At 43.1% G+C, this 20,288-nt stretch overlaps 1 protein-coding gene across 1 annotated transcript in view; it reads left to right on the top strand.

Moving 5' to 3' along the window:
- Positions 1-345: 345 nt before the first annotated feature.
- myo1d (myosin 1D) overlaps positions 346-20,288 on the top strand; it is a gene marked incomplete at its 5' end in the record, with an annotated part of 83,438 nt that continues 63,495 nt past the window's right edge. Inside the window, 7 exons of the mRNA XM_079293319.1 lie at positions 346-440; positions 15,865-16,073; positions 17,019-17,112; positions 17,878-18,043; positions 18,741-18,794; positions 19,092-19,187; positions 19,812-19,928. Of these exons, the coding sequence (XP_079149445.1) occupies positions 346-440; positions 15,865-16,073; positions 17,019-17,112; positions 17,878-18,043; positions 18,741-18,794; positions 19,092-19,187; positions 19,812-19,928 (831 nt within the window). The remainder of the gene's footprint in view (positions 441-15,864; positions 16,074-17,018; positions 17,113-17,877; positions 18,044-18,740; positions 18,795-19,091; positions 19,188-19,811; positions 19,929-20,288) is intronic.

Raw genomic sequence — 20,288 nt, 5'->3', positions numbered from 1 at the left:
CGGGAAGGTTACTTTTTTTTTTTTTTTGCGTAAAGAGGAAACTTTGGACGGACATGAGGATATTCTGGGATACTTTACGACTTAAATATAGAAAAGCCGGACTCGTTAGTGGGAAATAGTTATTTCACGATTTAAAGCCACACGGAATAAAAACAACCAAACATTTCGAGCGTCATCAAACTGAAATTCCAGTTTGACGGGTGAAAACGTGTCTACTGAGGAGAGGAGGCGTGCACATGAGTCCGCCAATGCTCACCTTTAGTCGACACTTCAGAGCAACTTGTTGTTAAAACTTTATTTTCCCCACGCGCTTAAAAACAACAACAACAAACAACAAGTATCAGCATGGCAGAGCACGAGAGCCTGGAGTATGGGAAAGCGGATTTCGTGCTTTTGGACAACGTGTCTATGGAGGAGTTCATGACGAACCTCAAACTCAGGTAAGCGGCCATTCACCTTTTTGTAAATCCACGCATGCTCCGCAGAACAACGAGAGAAAACACACACACTCGGGTCTTTTCTAGCATCACTTTATCTGGATATGTGTCCGGTTGTAACAGGTGCTACACGAGTGTTTTCACGTGCATTGTTGGACATCGATACGTGAATGAGCACAACAACCCAGCGGGACGTTGTCATTGTCCGCACCTGCAGCCGCACCGTAGTACGGCTGCTGGAGCGATGCCACCGCATTCATGTGGTCACAGCTTTCGATCAAACCGGTATTTCAGTTTGGAAACATGCTGACTCCACCCAACCTACACACACACATACACACACACTGTTCTGCAGACCGATTCTCGTGCAGGCCGGTTTCTATCAGCTGTGTTAGTGGCTCGGTGTCAAGCATGTTGTTTTTTGTAAATGAACAGAGCAGTTGTGGTTCATACGTTCAGATCGGCCTCACCTCTGACTTCTGTGATGAGAGTCACTGATCCCTGATGTCATGGGGAGAGTGTGAGGTGGTGGTGGACAGTGATGGTGCAGTGGAGGGTTGTGTGGGTTTCTACTGGAGGAAACTCCTCTGCCTTCATACTGTGGTGGGTCTTTGCCAGCACAGCAGATGATAGAGCAGTATCTGACTTTAGAACAAGTTGTGGTGTAATATTAACACAATTAAAGGTGAGATATTGTCCAAGTTTAACGGGAAAATGGTCTGAAATTGTCCCGTCAAAGCATTTGAGGACATGTGTGCATAGAAAATGAAAATATGTCCCTGAATTATTTTTCTAGAAGCCAAATACTTCTCAGGAGCTGAGCTGTTGTTGCTTTGTGGGAGTTGAACTTATTGTTTGAATATTCTGGAATGTTTGTTTAATTTTGATTTGTTTCAAGTTTGAGAACTTTGTCTCAAAAGCCTGGAGTAGAAGGCTTGGAGGATTTACTATTGAATTAATCATAACCTTTTTATTTTATAGGTTACAATTATGCTTTGTTAATGATCTATAAGATAAGAAGTTATTGATTCCCTGAGGGAGAGATTCTCATGTTACCACAGTACAAGAAACCGTGATAGGGAACCGATAAGCTGTAAAAAACCCAGTAAAATATGACAAGCTATAACCATCATATAAAGGTACATCACAATATTTAGGCCGTATACATAGCTAGAGGTGTCAATCACAAGTTTCATTACGATGCTGTATTGATTATTTGCTGATGTCACAAAGTCTGATTCCGACTCTATTCCAGGTCCTGCGATCGATATGAGACGTTATCTTTTGCTCGGTTATATTTATATAAATATGATTTGACCGATTTGTTACTGAGCTTGTATTAATGGTGACATGCCATGGGAATTTCAAAATAAAGGTGTATCTTAAAGATGATGATGTGTATCGATGTCGATATACACATAATAAGACGAAAGCATCATGTATGAAACTTTGCACATAGACTGTATATGTGCAGAAGTAAAGAGTCTTGTAATCTACATGAAGGTCTGATGATCTGATTCTCTGTATTAGTTCTTGTTCATATTCATTTTCAGTGTCTTGTCGGCTCATGCAGGCTGCACACACACTGCAGTTGTATGAGACACGGTTAATCAAACCTTCATCACCTCCTCACTCGGGTGACGTTCAGAGTTTGCGACAGTGTTCCAGACGCAGCAGAGACCTGTGGGATAAATATTTGGAGGGTTTGGAGGGTTTGAAGGATGCATGTTTTCCCCTCTATGGCTAGAAGAGTGAGCTACAGGACCTCCTTTATACTAACGAGGGAATGCCCTTCACACCAAAATGTTTGTTTCCTTTTCTACCATCGGGTTTTTTCATCTGCTAGTTTCCTCCTGCCTCTAGAAACTTTGTGTTACTTTAATTTGGGTTAAGCATGTTTATCGTGGTGTGTTTGAGGTTTAATTCATGCTTGTGAATTTAGAACATCTAGGTGAGGGCAGCCTGTGTGCACATTCTGTCTTTAACCGTATAAATGTGAAGCTGAACATGTCCGGTTAAGAGAGTCCAGTGTGCATGTTTCCTGGAGGTTACGGCCGCTCTGGTCAGCTGTGTTTTTGTATCCAAACCTCTTGAATAGGATGAGTTTCGGTGGTGTGAACAGAAGCTCCAGCAGCCCGACAAGAAGTCCAGAGAGCAGCCAGACGGCACCAGCCCTCCTCTCCCTGTTTGTTTTCCCTCCAGCTAGACGGTCCCGGAGGTGGCGTGTGCAGATTGTTATTTGTAGAGGGTGTGACCAGCCAGGAGCGCTTCCTTTTTTGCTCTTTTCCCCCTCTAGTCCGAGGGCGTGTGTGTGTTGCCGGGGTGGGAGTGGACCACTTGAAGGAGGGATCCAGAGGCCAAGAGGCCTCTAATGGTCTCAATTTGTCCTGGAACAGTTATCTCAAAGCCTGCAGGGCCAAAAGCACGTCTGCACATCTCTCCTGGGTGTATTTTACCCCACACTGCATTGTGGGAAACGGCTGCACACTAAAAGCTCGGTTTTAAAAATACTTAACAAAATGAATGTTTTTGACTTTTATTTACAAGTTGTGGAAGAGCAAGTAAAGCACTCTGTGTGCTCCGTCACTGCAGGCCTCATTGAGCGACTCTCCCGCTGCTCAGTTTGACGAACATTTCTTCTTCTGCCGTTAGGAGCCTGCCACGTTGAGTTGTGGCAGTAGAAGTGGCAGCATTTGGACCAGAGTGCTCTCTCTCTCTCTCGCTCTCGCTCTCTCGCTCTCTCGCTCTCTCGCTCTCACTCTCACTCGCTCTCTCTCTCTCACTCTCTCTCTCTCTCTCTCTCTCGCGCTCTCTCTCTCTCTCTCTCTCTCACTCTCACTCTCACTCTCACTCTCACTCGCTCTCTCTCTCTCACTCGCTCTCTCACTCTCACTCTCACTCACTCCCCCAGACAGGGTTGTTCGAGTTGACATTAACTTGTGTTTTGACTCTGAGGTGGAGCTGTGTGGTTCGGTCCCAGAGAGCCTCCCAGTCCCAAAATAGAGCCCAGCAGATGCCCAGTCTCTGTTCTAGAGATGTCTGGAAGGATAAAAGTTCAAACTAAATTCCTGTAGCGGCTTTGGGAATTAGCTTGAATCGACCAGTCAGCATATAAGATTACTTGGTCTGAACTAAAGATGACAGCGCGTTACACAATGAAGGGAATTATGGTATCAGAATACACGTTTTAACGGTGATTGCTCTGATTCTCTAGATTGATTTTGAATTGATGCACACAGTGATGCTGCAAATCAGACAATGCCGCAAATAGGCATGAGACGATATGAACACTTCATGTTATGATTATCCTACAAAATAAATGTGATTCATGCATTATTATCGCCGACATATTTTAAGAAACTCTTAAAATGGCTCTGAAACATTCTGACAATTCCCTTTCCCTCATATTCTGTTTAGAAACAAATATTTGCATCTTTTCTTGTGGTTAAAGAAGGTAATCATGAATCATTAGGTCCTCCTGCATAAATAAGGACAAATAAGAAAGATAGTGTGAGTCTGTCATTTCTTTCTAAATCATGCTCTATTTATTATTATTGTGTGTTTTTATTGCAATCCACGATATCACGATGAATATATATCGTCCCATCATCACAGCGATTCACAGTGTCTCTCTCTCCAGCAGGATGGATGCCACGAGGGCTTCAGTCTAGATCCCCTAACACCCGTCTGAATAAATGTAACTACAGACATAGTAGAGTTTACAGGAAGCTGTTTCACCCTGCCGGTGGTGAGCGAGGGCTCTGTGTGCTGTAGGTCTGATGGTACCGTGAGCCGGGCAGCTGAATGTCTTTATAAGGCCTTGTTTTGTCGGTCCCTTTGGAATTCAGGAAAAAAACATTCCTGCCATGTTTCCCCAAATAATTACAGGATTTCTTCAATTCTTCCACCAAAAGAGTGGCTGATATTCCAGATAAACAATTAAAAAAACACGACTGAATGAAACTTGGTCGAGAAGAACTTGACAATAAGTCTGAGCTTCACAGGACAGGGTGTTTGTTTTAATCATGTTGGAGTGGGTGACGGGTGGGGTTTATATCCCATAGCAAAACACAATGGCAGCACACATATGTGCACCATTTGATAGTCAGCGTAGCACACAACACAGATGCCCAGATGTGGTATGCACCCCTGTCTGCTTCAAATATGTTCAACCAGAAGCTGATTTTAGCTCAGGACCGAACCCTCCTTCTGTTTTTATTATCGGGTCGGAGATAATCATTTTCAGGATATTATCACGGCTGAATACACGTAAATATATTCTGAGAGCTGCTGTTTGTGTCACTGTATGAACCGCTCCGAGTGATTTGACCTCTGAACCCATCTATTGGGGCGTTCAGGAGGACTTTGAACAGGAAGTCTCCAATAATACGGAGCAGGCCGACCAGGCAGGAAAGCTGGCATTTCCCCTTTGCTCCTCATGTTTCATTGCTTCCTGCAGCTCCTCTTCATAGCCGAGCTGGGAATCCTGTGTGCAGAGTAGACGGGCACGTGTATTTCAGATCCAAAATGCTGAGCTGGCATTGATGCATGCTCTTAAGGGGTTTGCGTAACTCACAATCGAAGCGAAAGTTCTCGCTCTTGTTCCTGGTGTTTCCTGGATTTGACCATGAAATTACATGCAAAGTATTCTCACCTGCTGTTTGAAAGAGCAATGGTTCTCCTGTTATAACTGGTGGAGCAGAGTAGAAGAGGTGTGGTGCAGAGAGGGACAGCCCGACTCTCTCCTGAAGAATAATCGGAGGGCTCAAAGTACCCATGTGGCTCAGGTAGAGCACAGACTTTGTTCTCCCTCCTGTGAGATACGGCTCAGTAATTATAAGCCAGCCTTTCTTTCCAGTGATAGCTCAGGTGATACTGAAATGTTGTTTTATGTCATAGGTTACTAAAGTAAGCTAATCGGTAATAATTAGTGTGAATGCTAGCACTAGCTGAGCCGCTGTTAGCTCTGCTAAGTTTGGGATAACTGGAAGGGTTGTTTCTGAGTGAAGGGAGGGTGTGTGAGGTACTTAGTGTATTACCTACAATAACTGGTGGTCGGGCGTAGGGATGGGTATCATAGGATCTTATCGATACTAGTACTCTTATTGATAGTGCTTATCGGTTCTTTTTGGTTATATTGTGTGATAAAAGACAGTTAATAAGGAAAAGAATCACCATTGCTTTCCTGGCGGAACACAGCAGTTTCTGGTCTCTGGCTGCCTCGATCGCTAGTTAGTTTGTGTCATTGTGACTTTCTGATCCGAACTAACGTGGCGTCCACTGGTACTCCTCCCTGCTTCAACAAACTAGAGCAAGCCAACCATAATATAATATCATGTAGCTGTAGATAAAACACTGACTGTAAGGATGTAAAGGGCATCGTGCAGAAACCTACGTCACATGGGAATATGTTTGCAGAAGGGCTTGGGCCAAACAGCATATTGAAGCAAAAACACAAGCATTATATAAGGGACACCATTGTGAAGCTAGAGAGAGATTAAAAAGCTTAAAATAATAACAGTAATAATAACAATGCTCCTTTAAATTGAATCGTATTGGAATTCAGCCTCAAAGCATTTGAAGCCAGGGTGCTCTCCTCAGCTTGATCTCACATGTTTGCTCTCTTTCTTTTGTTCATTCCATCCTCCGCAGTAAAAACCAAAGTCCATGTGCAGAACACACAGTCCTGGCTGACGTTCTCACCCTGCAGCAAAGATGGAAACGGGTGATACTGTGCAGCAAATGCCTCTAAGAATATTTAATCCCAACCCGCTTATTAAAGTTCTCTTTCCTTTTTAGCGGTGGTCAGTGACTGGAAGAGAAATATTTGTAGATGAACGCTCGGATAGACGGCGTTCTCCTTCTGTCCAGTAGCTCTTTTCCTCAAAGCCAATCACAGTCATAGGTTTAAAACCCTCTGGACCACATTGTAATCTCTGTGGCCTTGTTTTTCACTGCAATATCTAAATCCTGCACCGCTATGGAAACCGCACCATCATGGCTGAAAGTAGAGAGAACTCAAACATGTCTTTTGTCGCCCATAAATCAAAAATTGGAAAACAATGAAATCTATACATCCAACATTAAGGCTCCACGTGCCTCCACGTGCTACATATATGGAACTATTTATTTTACGTCTACTCACAAACTCTGCTGTCCTCTCCTCAATGCTCAGTGATCAGCAGCCTGCAGTTCAAATGAGCAGGATCTGAGGGAGATGATAGGCCAGTCGGGCTGCTAAAATATGCTTCTTTTATGTCTTAGTCGTCAGAATTCTTTATGCAAGTGTTACTTCAGTTCCCCAGACTCTCGCCGGAGATTTCTTGCTCATCATGAAGAAGAAAAAAAGTCTCCCCTGAACTGACTGAAGAGAAAAGGCCTGGTAGGCCCGCTCCCCTGCAATCCGCCAGTGAAAAGGCCAGTCTCGCCACAAGAATTTCCATACGACCGCCTGTAATGTGAAACACATTACCATCCTTTCATAAACGGGGGCTGTGCTCGTGGAGCTTTATTCTAGAACAAGCTGAGCGGTTCACAGAGCCCGAGTTGGCAGGCGGGGTCGGGAGCAGCAGTTCTGATTCTCCTGCCTTTGTGTCATAGTTTCTTACCTTTGTGTTGTCTAACTTTATTCCTCTTATACTATGTAATGTGTGTGTGTCTGACGTGTTGATAGTATGTTTTATTACATGTATTTTAAGTTACACTTACAATGAAATGTGGGGCTTCAGGAGACAATATTTCTGACCCAAATGTGTCCATAAAAGTGTGTTTGGTCAGATTGTTTACTTATTCTTAGATATGTTCTGATCTTTGCTTATAGACGTTTGGAACATTTGGTTGAGGTAACCGTCTCACCACACAGTCCATTCAGTAGCTGTTCTCGGCCTTTTCCATCAAATCACGTGATCTTACTCAGTAGATGGAGTTGTTGATGTTCAAAGATGAAACAGATTATTGACCTGTGGTCTCTGTCTTCTCTCTTGTGATTGTAACTTAGCGAATAATGAGACAAAATAAGACAAATTTCTTGTATGTTTTGTTTAGAGGGTTTTTTGCTTTGTTTGCAAGTTTGGCATGTTTTGTTAAAGGGCCGGTGCGCTGATTTTACACATCAAATTGTGTTTAGAGGTGTTGGGGAGTCTCCCCGCCCTCGGTCCAGCCTTGTTCTCGTTCTAATAAACGGAGGAAGGAAAATAACTCTTGATTCAGCTATTCGTGCATTTTAATACTTTTGGGACCTCATGATTTAAATAAGGGCTTTTCATGTGTTCGTACTGGGAAGTTGAGTTACCTAAAAAAAATGTTTCTGCTGATTTACACACGTCTTATCCCCAATGTAAGTCGGTGTGAAAAAGTATTTTTGGGCCCCCACATCGCCATTGGCCTATATAAATAAAATGGACTTGACTTGTTGGGTTTATACTCGTCAAACTAAAGCATCTCTGAAAAAACATGTTCTGGTATCATCACCAAAACACTTTACTACCTTTAATGATCATTTTGAACCTAATATCCCATTCAAATGGTATTCTCGGATTCTTTTTTAATATCGTGGTGTTTAAAATGGAGAGTAATCTTCACTGTTGCCATAGTTGCTGTCTCACGAGAGGGTTTAATGCATCACATTAACGCTGTCTGGCTCATGATTTAACAAGCCACCGCATCCTCTGTCTGCAACATTACCCCCAGAAGCCTTGTTCTCCGGCGCGCACACACACACACACACACACACGAGACATGATGCATTCATGCGACACTCTTATCTCCTATCCGAGCATCATTCACTGAAGCGGTGAGCGCTCCGAGTTTTCCAGGAATCAGCTCGCATGTCGTCATGTGTGAGAATCCCTAACGATGCTCATGACTCAGGTGTGTGTGTGTGTGTGTGTGTGTGAGCGTATGGGTGTTGTGTTTGTGTGTCCATGGAGTCTGTGATGTCATCCTCTGCTTCCTTCAGTGTTGCATTGTTCTCTTGTCCACCTGTTGGAGCTGAGCCCTGAGCTGCGTGGGGGGTGGAACAGCGTACTCACTTTCACAGCCAGCGCATCACTTCACACACACACACACACACACGCACGCACGCTGGGCTGGAGTATTTTGGCAAGGCAAGGCAAGGCAAGTTTATTTGGATAGCACATTTCAACAACAAGGTAATTCAAAGTGCCTCACATAAAACCATTAAAAGCATCAAAACACAAGGCAAAAGAAAAGGAGATTTAAAAACAATTAAAGAAACAGTGTAAGAAATAAAATTCAGTAGTAAAAAGTAAAGGAGATTTAAAGCATACATTGAAACAATAATTGATGTCTCCCTGAGACATTACGCTGCACGCAATAAATCATACACTGCCGCAATTCTGCAATTACTCGCACACAAACCACGTCTGGAAAAGATCTCTGCCGATCTGCGTTTTATAGTCTACGCCTTGCACGAACTCGGTCCCGGAGGAAATGGCGATATATTGTGCAGTCCTTTTAAAACCATTAAAAGCATCAAAACATAAGGCAAAAGAAAAGGAGATTTAACAGCAATTAAGAACAGTGTAAGAAATAAAATACAGCAGTACTGTATTTTTACTGTATTTACTGACACTGCACACCTTTTACCTTTACTACCCTCAGACATTGGTGGAAAGTAGCTAAGTACTTTGACAATTTTGAGGTACTTGTACCTTACTCGAGTGTATCCATTTAATGCTTCTTAATACTTCTACTTCACTCCATTTCAGGGGAAATATTTCACCTTTTTCTGCACTATAATCATCTGAGAGCCACAGTTACTATTTTTCAAATTACCGTGTGAGCCTTTGGAGGGGCCCGACCCCTAGCTTGAGAACCACTGGACTAAACTGTATTTTAAGCTGTTAAAACTAGCTCCACCTCCAAGTCTGCGATGTACTATATGATTATTTATCTGTCACTTTTGATACTTTACGTACATTTTGTTGATAATACTTTTAGATAAGTAGACTTTTAAATGCAGGACTTTTACTTGTTATGGAGTATGTTTGCATCGTTGTACTTTTAATTACTGCAAGTAAACATGTCTTTACCCTGCAGAGTAAATAATCCCATTGTTTCTATCCCGGTCCATTTTCCCTCCTGTCTATTCTGTTGTTCTTTGTGCATCTGTCTGTTTTTCTTCTCTTCTTTCACCACAGATAGAGATCGTAGTGCCTCCCTGAAATAGCGTGTTGAGTAACGTCTGCCTCTTGTGGATCGGTTTACTTTCTCTTTTCCTCCAAATCCATCTAGTCATCCCTTTTCAGAGCCGAGGTCTCTGATTTTCACATCACTTGTGTGTTAAAGCGTAAACAGGTTCTGCATCATGCCTGTCCAAAAACCCCACCACCCCCTCCTCCCTTCATTTCACCAGAAAACTCTTTTATTCAATTTTTAGAAATGTAATCAGATTTAAATCATCTCTGGAAATACATGGTACAGTGACAGCTTAGTGGTGGTGTGCGTGCATGCCTGCGTGCCTGCGTGCGTGTGTGCGTAAAGGGGTGTGGTGGATGGCTGCGTTCTCAGTCAGCAAAGAAAGGAGGGTCAGTCACCTGATCTGCAGCCAGGCTGTTTACACACGGCTCCCATTTCCCGTAAGTATCCGGACCTGGTGGCCTCATGGGAACATCCTGTAGCATGATGTGAATGGGAGGAGATCATGCTAGGCACTATCCAAGCATGGCCTTATGGCTTTGTCTGAGAGTGTGCTGGTTGTCGGCACAAACTGAAGCATGCACGCACTGGCCGAAATTCAGAAAACGAGCACATATTGCACGTAATCCGAAAACAGTAGGTTCTGGTTCTTTTAAAAGACATATGTTCATCAGTACACATAAAGATACAGAGCTTTAAACAGACCATCAGAGAGAAGATGGTCTGTTTCTATAGAGTTACTCTTAATGTTCGTCATCGGTGCCACCGGGTCGGATTCCCAGATCCTCCAGCAGAGACCGGTCTGCATTGGATAGCAGGGAAACTACCTTTTTCTGATTTTGGCAGGATAATGATGTGGGCCTGAGGGAGGGTGGATGTGTTATGTGTTGACGGGCCGCGTCTCCTGCAGACAGTCCGGGAGCTGCTGTTTAGCACTAAGCAGTCTTTACAAAGCAGCGGAAAATCCCCCCTAATGCAGAGCCCAGATGTCTGATGGCCGCGGACCGTGAAGGAGGCCGCTGTCCCACTGTTCACTACATCAGAGAGGTGGAGCAGAGCAACACTTGACTTACGTCTGCTGGGACCCCAACATGTACAGTGAGACGACGTTAAACCTCAACGTTGGTTCCTACAGCAGAGCAGATCTTCATCAGCCACTGAGGAGCAGTAGCTGTCACAGAGAGCTGATGAATGGGCGTCTCATGACGCGCAATGACCAGCAGAGTTTACCCGATAATCAGCAAGACCTCGTCTTGATTTCCTCCCTGAGCTGCGTGCGTCTTTCACCACCTGTAGTCAGTTTGGCTGCTCAGAATCAGAGTGACATTGATGCTTTTGGTCCGTTTCTATTTTGTCGATTTCGAAGTTCACAAATTAAAGCGAGCCAAATACAAAAATAATTTGCTGAGGGGCAAAGCAAAATCATCTTTTTCATCTCAAGAGCTGCCACTTCTATGCAGGACATCACAAACTTTGAAATATTGCTTTTTTTTACTCAGGTTTACACTTATATATGTATATTTTAGTACTTTGAAGCAAAAAAAACGTTGAAGTTTGAAAACCCTTTTTATAAATTACACAACATAATCATGTTTAAATCATCCCGTTTGACTCTGAAATTCAAATTATAATGTAATTCAAAATGTATTCTTAGTCCCTAACGCAACCTTCAGTTCTGCCGAGTGAAGCCATGAGGAAGTGTCTTAAAGCTGCATTCTCTCTAGTGTCCACCAGGGGGCGACTCCTCTGGTTGTATAGAAGTCTATGAGAAAATGACTCTACTTCTCTCTTGATTTATTCTCTCAGTAAACATTGTAAACATGAGTTTATGGTCTCAATCTCTAGTTTCAAGTCTTCTTCAATACAGCATGATGTTCATTTCACTTTTGTGGATTTCCGATAGTCGGACTTCAATATAAGACGAACGGTGCAGGACACAATTCATCATGTTATATGAAGAAGATAACTAAAGAAGAACTTATCTGAGAAAGTTAAGATAAGAATACGAAAATGTCAATTGTTCTGATAAAAACAATAATAAATATATATATATATATATATATATATATATATATATTTTCTCCAATAAGCTCCTGTCAGTTTTTGAAAGACAAGAAGTCCTTTACCCAGCAGCAGTGAGGATAAGCCCTACAGCCAGCTGCTGTGAGACCAACCAGGAGCAGTGATGGTAAATGAACTCTGAGATAAAAGTGGAACAGACACAGATTATCTCCCGACCCTTCATAATGCCGGCAATGACCCCGACGGTCTCGCACGCATCACGACGACGACGCGTGCTGCCCCACTATGGGCCACAGATTGCTCCGTAATGAACCGATATAGGACACGCTACAGAAATCAGATTCTTACAACTTTTATGGCTTCAGACAAAGTGTATTTAAGTCTGGATGAACTCTCTCTGCAGCAATGAAATTCTGCTTTGAATTGAGCTTTACGAGCAGAAGCTCACAGGCTGATACAATTTGTACGACGCAGCATGGATGCAGCCCTTTTCATTTTTGGGGTTGCTCAGCACATCTGCCCTTTTAACTTAAGTGGCACATTTGTGTGTGTTAAGAGGCAGACTATTAAATACAATGTCATAATTACAGCAGTGTGTCTGAGGTGTTAGAGATGTTGAGGGTGGCGTTCTCACGTCGTGATTTTAGTCACATTGACCTCTTGATTCTTCTCAGAAGTAAATTTTTTTCTGTTGGGGCAGATTGTTGGTGAGAAACTGTCATTAATCGCTTGCGCTCCTCCCAAAGTTAACCATAAAAAAGACTCACCCAAACAAGATTGGAGACAGCGGTTGTGCTTGGCTGTGCTCCGTATTTCACATCTGAAGGGAGTGTATTTGAGTGGGTGCGTGGGTGTGTGTACATGCATGCATCAGTGTGTGTGTTTGGCATTAGGGTTCCTCTGGTATTTTTAAAGCAGACAAAGTTCCTTGGTCGGGTGAAAAACATTGGCCACATTTGTTCTTACGTAAGACACATCTTTGAAATGAACAGTCTATTACATAAGACCTCCAAAAACAAGGCATATGATAAATAATAGCAATAATAACTATAGTAAGTATATATCTAAATATATATACACCTACATACTTATATCTACAGTATACACATACACATTCCTACATATACATGTATACATATGTACACAAAAAAGATTATTAAATAGATGGAGAAAAGAAAGAAAGAAACTGTGTCTCCCCCTCATTTCCTGGCAGCTCTTGGGAGGGGTCCTTTTTGGGAAGAGATCACACGGCTGCAGGTCAGACCAGTTCAGACTCACTTCCCCTCACAGCTGGACTGACGGATGATGCAGAGGGAGTCGCTCTGTTGTGGCGCCTTCAACCGGCCCAATTCAGTCTGAAAATTCATAAACAGACGGATGACAGAGTTACCAAATTTAGATGTGATTCCATATAACTATCCACAGTATTTTTGGAAGACTGCCATTAGAGGTTCTCTAATCTCTGTCCTGTGTGTCCATTTAAATCCTCCTAAATGAGAGTGGAACAGATGGATCAGTATCTCAGTCGACACGCTTCGACTGATTGATTTATTTCTCCTCGCTCCTCCCCATGGAAGGCCGATAGACACAAACATGAATCGTGCTATTTATAAACCCAGAGGGGGGGGGCTTTTCTCTGATTCACACTCTGCAGCTTCACAGAGAATCGACGTGGTGTCGGACGGTTTGATGGCGGTTTGTTTGTCCAGTGCTTCCTATAACACAGTCTTTGTGTTTATGTAAAATACCTGCATAGCAGACCCTGTCTCCTTCTCCAATGCATACCCAGCTGGGACTTGAGATAAAACCCTCCCATCATGTCAACCATTGTTCACGATCCCCCAGAAGTATGTGTGTGTGTGTGTGTGTCAGTCAGACAAAGACCTCCAATTGACATCTGAACAATGGAGCAGGCACACAGCAGCCTCCTGACTTATATGGGGGGGGGGGGGGGGCACAATGGGTCTTTTTCTGCAGAGCTGGTGGAAGAAGAGCTAGCATGTTAGCTTAGCTGGTCATAGGAATCCTACTGGTAATCGCTCACAGTGAACATCGGATTTCTCTGTCTGTAAACCAACTGCCTGAAATACACTGAAGCCTCTTGTGCTCCATCTTCATGCTCTGGTCCCACCGTGTCCACCACACATGAACGTCTCATGTCATCATCAGACAGTAGTGGCAGTTTGTGTCCACAGCTGACATACAGTATGAACACTGGCACACGAGATGAGCCAATCAGAGCCTGTGCTGCTGTGATAGGTGGTGTGTGTAACGCGTTGTTGATTCTAGCTACGAGTACACTGTAGAACAGGGGTTTAACTCGTACCTTAGTTTGTCTTGCTTTGTTGGGCCTCACTGTTGTTTGATTACTTTGATTTTGTAAGTAGTGACAAACCAAAGGTGCTGAAGCCTTAGCGTATCACAACAGCGGTGTGTTGGCAGGCTGCCTATACTCTCCCTATTTCACTTCTGAATATACTCTATTTCAATTAAATCTTTATCTTTCTATAACTCTATGAAAGCTCTACTTTCTTTTACATTTCTCTACTCTCTTGTTCCCTGTTTTGTTTGTCATTCATATGTTAAAATGTCAGCAATATTTCTGCATTTTATTTAATATGTACTCAGATGTTTTAACAAGAATCACTTAAAGGTTTAGAGAAGATAAGATGGAGCATAAAGTCAAGGTTTAGCAAACACTGATAAACAAGAAGAGTGTCACGGTCGTCCGTTAACAGCCTCAACATCAATGTTGGTTGATGCTCAAGGTCCGGCAGGTTGACAAATAGTGTCCTCGTTGCAGCAACATCATCATTGCTCATCAGTGCTTTAGCGAGTCAGCAGCTTTATTTAAAGATATGACATCTCAATATCTGGCAAGTCTTCAAACAAATACGAGCTTGATTTATTTCATCTGGCAGTGGCTTCAAGCCCACAATCACAAATTATTCTCGTGGGCCCGTTAGGACCGTTTAGAAGTAATACGCGGCTGGCCGAGAGAGAGAGAGAGAGAGAGAGAGAGAGAGAGAGAGAGAGAGAGAGAGAGAGAGAGAGAGAGAGAGAGAGAGAGAGAGAGAGAGAGAGAGAGAGAGAGAGAGAGAGAGAGAGAGAGAGAGAGAGAGAGAGAGAGAGAGAGAGAGAGAGAGAGAGAGAGAGAGAGAGAGAGAGAGAGAGAGAGAGAGAGAGAGAGAGAGAGAGAGAGAGAGAGAGAGAGACTCCTCTGCATGCGTTTAAATGGCATCTCAACAAGCACGACAGACCACGAAGAGAAAACATTTATGACATATTACCATATCCAGAATCTAAGTCCATATAATATTGATATATTACCCACAGCCCTACTTTACATAATCATTTTACACATAAACATGATCTCATTCCCAAACGATGAGCATTATTAATCTGCACCTCTGACATCCTCCACTCTGGTTTCATTCTCTCCACCAGATGTATAAACCTGCTGCAGGGATTAGTTCCCGTTCAGGGGATCAGGTCTGGCTCAGTCCAGTTCAGACGGTGTTGGATCAGAGCTCTGAGCAGACCAGTCGAGCTTCTTCTACACCAAACTGGGAAAAAGCATTTCTTTATGGAGCTGACTTCATGTTGAGACAAACACAAACTGTTCACACACAGTAGGAAGCTCACTATTGTCCTAAATATCATGAACACAACAGCATGCGGACAGGGAGAGAATCATTATTGGTGTCCTACATTAGTGACTTCCTTATTGAGAGAGGTGACGGTGTGGAACATGATGCACTTGGAGTGTTGCGAAACTTGAGTTCTTTGTATCGGCTTGTTTGCATTTCAGCAATGTGAATATCTGATGAAGTAATTTATGATGGCTGATGTTTGGCTTGTTATCAAGTCCAGTGTGGAATTCAATAAAAAGTTCATAAATACAAGAGGTCTGCTGAAACTATTTATTCCCACTCATTTATTAGAAATTTGGTCAATTTCTCCAGATAGAACCGTCACTGGGTTCGGGTGATCATATGTACATGATTGTATAGAAGTATAAATATTCCAAGACTTTGAACTGAACCTGAACAGGGTTGTTTGTTCTATAGAAATGCTTATGAATAAAAGACCTTCTTTTACCTGCTTGAACACAGAAACTACAACAGTTACACGCCTTAAACATGATGGTATTTCTGCAGTCAGTGTGGTAACGAATGATACAAATACAAATAAAAGTAAATCTGATATTTGACTGTATTCCTAAATGTCCACGTTGTGTCCTCAGGTTCGAGAAGGGGAGGATCTACACGTACATCGGAGAGGTGGTCGTGTCCGTTAATCCTTACCGCGCCATGAACATCTACGGCCGCGACGTCGTGGAGCAGTACAAGGGCCGCGAGCTGTACGAGAGGCCGCCCCACCTGTTCGCCATCGCTGACGCTGCCTACAAAGCCATGAAGAGGAGGAACAAAGACACGTGTATCGTCATCTCAGGTAACACGGGAAAGCCCCCCGCATGGGCCGCACAAAGAGCACAGAGATGTTTTACTCCCTCGTACAGTTCAAAAGAAGAATAGTTTGGAATCCTATTTTTTCTGACCACTTTTTCCTTATATTATAATATAAAGTCCTGCTGTAATAATCCTATATTTCCTGTTAAGCTCGGGTGTTTCCTCTCCTGAAAGATGTTCAGGAGGAGAGACTTCTTAATTGATTCAACATCTGCCAAGTTGATGAAAGAAATCTACCTTATTTTCTCCTAAAACTCATATTGTATGTGGTCACAAGCTGTGTGGCAGTGTGGAGAAACCATGGAGAGGACGAAGCACCACCTAGTGGTCAGAGGGGGAACTGATCCCCCTTTAAAAGACCCCACATGAGTCTTTGGTTAGGGTCTTATCCCTCTGCACCCCAAACTGTTTCAGGGTGTTTTCCACTGCAATGTTTAAATCCTGCACCGCAATGGAAACAGAACAATCGTGGTTAAAAGTAGAGAGAACTCACATCTGTCTTTTGTGCAGAGTAACACGGTTATAATACCTTAAATCATGAAAAAGAAGAATATGCAAGTTTAATTGTTTGATTATTTATTTTACAAAAATTGCAAAAAGATGAATCTTTCCCTCCGACTTTTTTCAAAATGTCCACGTGTTACAAATATTGAAAAATGAGGGCTAAATTCAGTACATATTGAACTATTTACAATTTTCCGAACCTCTACTTACCTCTTCCTCTGCTCTGCAGCCGTCTGCAGTTCAATCATGGCTTCCCTCTTATCTCGAGGAGCTCAGAATTTAATGTTTTTACAGGATCTGGTTACTGCAAAGTTGTTTTTTTTAAGTGATTTTGATGAGATCAAAGGAAGCCGTTGTCACACATGATTAGTTCAAGGCCTGTCGGAAATTTAAAAACTCTTTGCACCGTGTGTTTTTATTGCAGGGGAAAGTGGAGCAGGAAAGACAGAAGCCAGCAAGTACATAATGCAATACATCGCTGCTATCACCAATCCCAATCAGAGGGCCGAGGTCGAAAGGTGAGCTGCTGCTCAAACTCTGGTTCGGTGACTAAACTGCAGAATATGATCAGAGGAGGAGGAGTTCTTCTGTGGATTCCTGTTTGCTAATGCATCGTTTCTCCCAATGCTCAAACTAGAAATGTTATCACAAAAACCCAGTCATACCTTCAACAGAGATGTGTTTTGTTTATCTAAAGGAGCCCAGATACACGGCATATTCTGATGTGAGGTGAAACGTTTCTTTGTTGGTGCTTGACGCAGCCACAAGACCTGCATGGCTCATTCTTGGTCAGCTTTATTATCTTATCGCAGCTGTTGTAGTTAGAAGTAAGTCGTTGTCATATTGCAGCGATTAATCCTGCCGGCAGTCAAAGTCTCTGAGATCAGAGTGAGATACAGTCCCAGCTCAGGCTGTAGAGCACATCACTGAGGCCTGAGTGGGTGGGGACTGTCCCCCCAAACCCCCCCAAGGAGAAATATTACTGAATGGTCTGATTCAGGTGTGTTGACATCAATAGATATTAACAGCAAAGCACAAGAAAAGCTTTGCTTTGAAGTAAACAAAATGTAGCTCAGAGATGAAGATAAGACCCGTGCAGGGAAAATGTTTTTAGGTCAACTTTAAATACAAACAGCTGCAGGTACATTTGAACATGTAGAATCTACTGTGTACAAAATGTACACTCACTAAATAATCATTGAACAGCATCACATTTGATCCCACAGCCACTCTTTTAACCTGGTTCACCTCTTCACCTGTAATGTGGTCCCGTCTTCCCTCAGGGTGAAAAACATGCTGCTTAAATCCAACTGTGTCCTGGAGGCCTTCGGGAACGCCAAGACCAACCGCAACGACAACTCCAGCCGCTTCGGCAAGTACATGGACATCAACTTTGACTTCAAGGGGGATCCCATCGGAGGCCACATCAGCAACTACCTGCTGGAGAAGGTAACGGAGCGTCAGCTAGCCTCAGGGGAAGCGAAGGGTAGTCGTACCTGGTGATGGAGAAGTCAGTGATTCAGTACAATAACGTTTGTATTGCAAGTGCAGATACCATGTTACCTGCTGTAGTTTGTTTAAAATGTACATCAGAGTTTGTATCTTAAAGGGAACTTCTGCCTGGACTCTAATTTCCAATATCTTTGTGTCTAAGTGACGAATGACTACGCTTTCTGTTCTCCAACACAACAACCTCTGACAACACCGACATTCCTCTCTCTAACTCACGTTTCCATCTTTGTCTTTAGGCAACAAGTCGCATGACCTAATAAGAAACAGACCAGATCAAGAGATATGTAAAGAAAAACATTTTATTACTCTGAAGGTTTCTTTTCATAATGATGTCAGACACTTATAACAACAATCTGAGCCTGTCGGAGGCAAAACAACACTTTTATAGGAGGTACATTGACGGTGAGGAGTTGCAGTCATCTGCAGCGTTCTCCTTCAATACTGGACCAGTTTCAAAAAGGGTTTTCCCCATTAGACCCAAAAACACGTGTCACACGGCAGAAACATTGGGACGCACTGACCGTGGTGAGAGCAGAGCTTTTGCTTTCAGACGGCAGAGTGACAAATCTTCCCCACTTTGTTGTTGCTTTAAGACGACTCTTATGTTACGCTGTCTTTGCTTTTCCTCCAACAGTCCAGAGTCATTTTCCAACAGGAAGGAGAGCGGAGCTTTCATTCATACTACCAGGTAAATGTGTGTGTGTGTGTGCGCTTGCAGTCATTTATTTTAGTTCGAGCATGTGAAAGACTGAACTCGGCAGCAGGAAATACGAATCTATGCAGAATTTCTGAGTCATCAAGAGGCCTTTTGTTCCTCCATGCAGGAGTGTAGTGAGCTGAAAGTGAGGTCAGCGTTTGTACAGGAAGTAAAGACTCATTCAATTCAAACGTGAACAAGGCTGTGTTCATTATGTGAGAGTAATCCAACAGAAATCACAAGACATGGTACTGTGTTGTCAGTAATGTGTGATGTTTTTGATTCTAGCTGCTCAGAGGAGCTCCAGACTCCCTGTTACGCTCTCTTCACATCCAGAAGGACCCGACTGCTTACAACTACATCAAAGTTGGAGGCCAAATCAAGGTGCTTCTTACAATTCAACTCACAGACGAACAAATATGAGTAGCCGAGGAAGAAAACCCCCAAATAAACATCTGGGAGAGCAACTGCAGAGGGATAAATACAATCAAGCACACGACTTACAGATGTGCGTTTCCTCGCCGCCAGTTTACGCGTCTCTGAAGCGAACCTCACGAGTGTAAAGTGTCTCACGTGGAGATCGTCATCGCTGCGGAGTGTTTTTCATTTCGACCTCTGCTGTGCGCTGCCGTCTTTGCATGAGCTTAATGAGCAGGAACAAATAAACCACTTGACGGCAACAAACAGCCTGATGTCATGGAACACAATGTGACCAAACAGCTGAGGCGGCGGTTTGTATGCTGTGGGACTCAGAGAAACCATCGCAGTTCAGCACCAGCTTGTAATTGAATTAACTGTGGGAATCTGATATCCCGGCTGGATCAGCTGGAAGAGAAGAGAAAAGGCTGTGACCCCGGGTCAAAACACTCGTGTAAAATGGAGTTTTTCCACATTTAAATACACATAAATCTAAATTTTTCCTGAAAGACAAACTGTTGAAAGATCTTTCTTTGAAAGCTAACGAAACATTGCAATGACGATGACACGGTTCATCCTTTCTCTCTCCAGTCTTCCATCAATGATGGCGCTGATTTCAAAGCCGTAGCCGACGCCATGAAAGTGATCGGCTTCTCTGGGGATGAGATTCAGACTGTTTACAAGATCCTGGCCACCATCCTACATCTGGTAATACCGATAATACCCAAATCCCTGCTCCTCCCTCACACCAGCTGTGTCCCAATATGGGAGATACTGTGTATAGGTTTGAGACAAATGAGCGCCGTCTTGGCAGAGCGGAGCAGTGGCCTTGCCAAGACGGCGAGTGTACGGATTTGAAAATGATTGTTTGCTTTTTTGTTTCTTTTTGCTGCTGGAGAATGAGTCCAATGAAGAAGAAGCTCACAATTGATCTCAGTCAGTTTATTTTACAGGTCTATAACTGAGGAAGTTTTATGTCGGAAGAAGTATGTAATTTGTTATTCATTATAGGGAAAATAGAGACGTTTTAAATCTGTTATTTTAGTCGAGTTAGTTCTGTTAGGTGTC

The sequence above is a fragment of the Melanostigma gelatinosum genome, assembly GCF_949748355.1.
Source record: "Melanostigma gelatinosum genome assembly, chromosome: 21".
Classification (NCBI taxonomy): Eukaryota; Metazoa; Chordata; class Actinopteri; order Perciformes; family Zoarcidae; genus Melanostigma; species Melanostigma gelatinosum.
The sequence above is the reverse complement of the archived record's forward strand: the minus strand, read 5'-3'. Positions and strand labels throughout refer to the sequence as shown.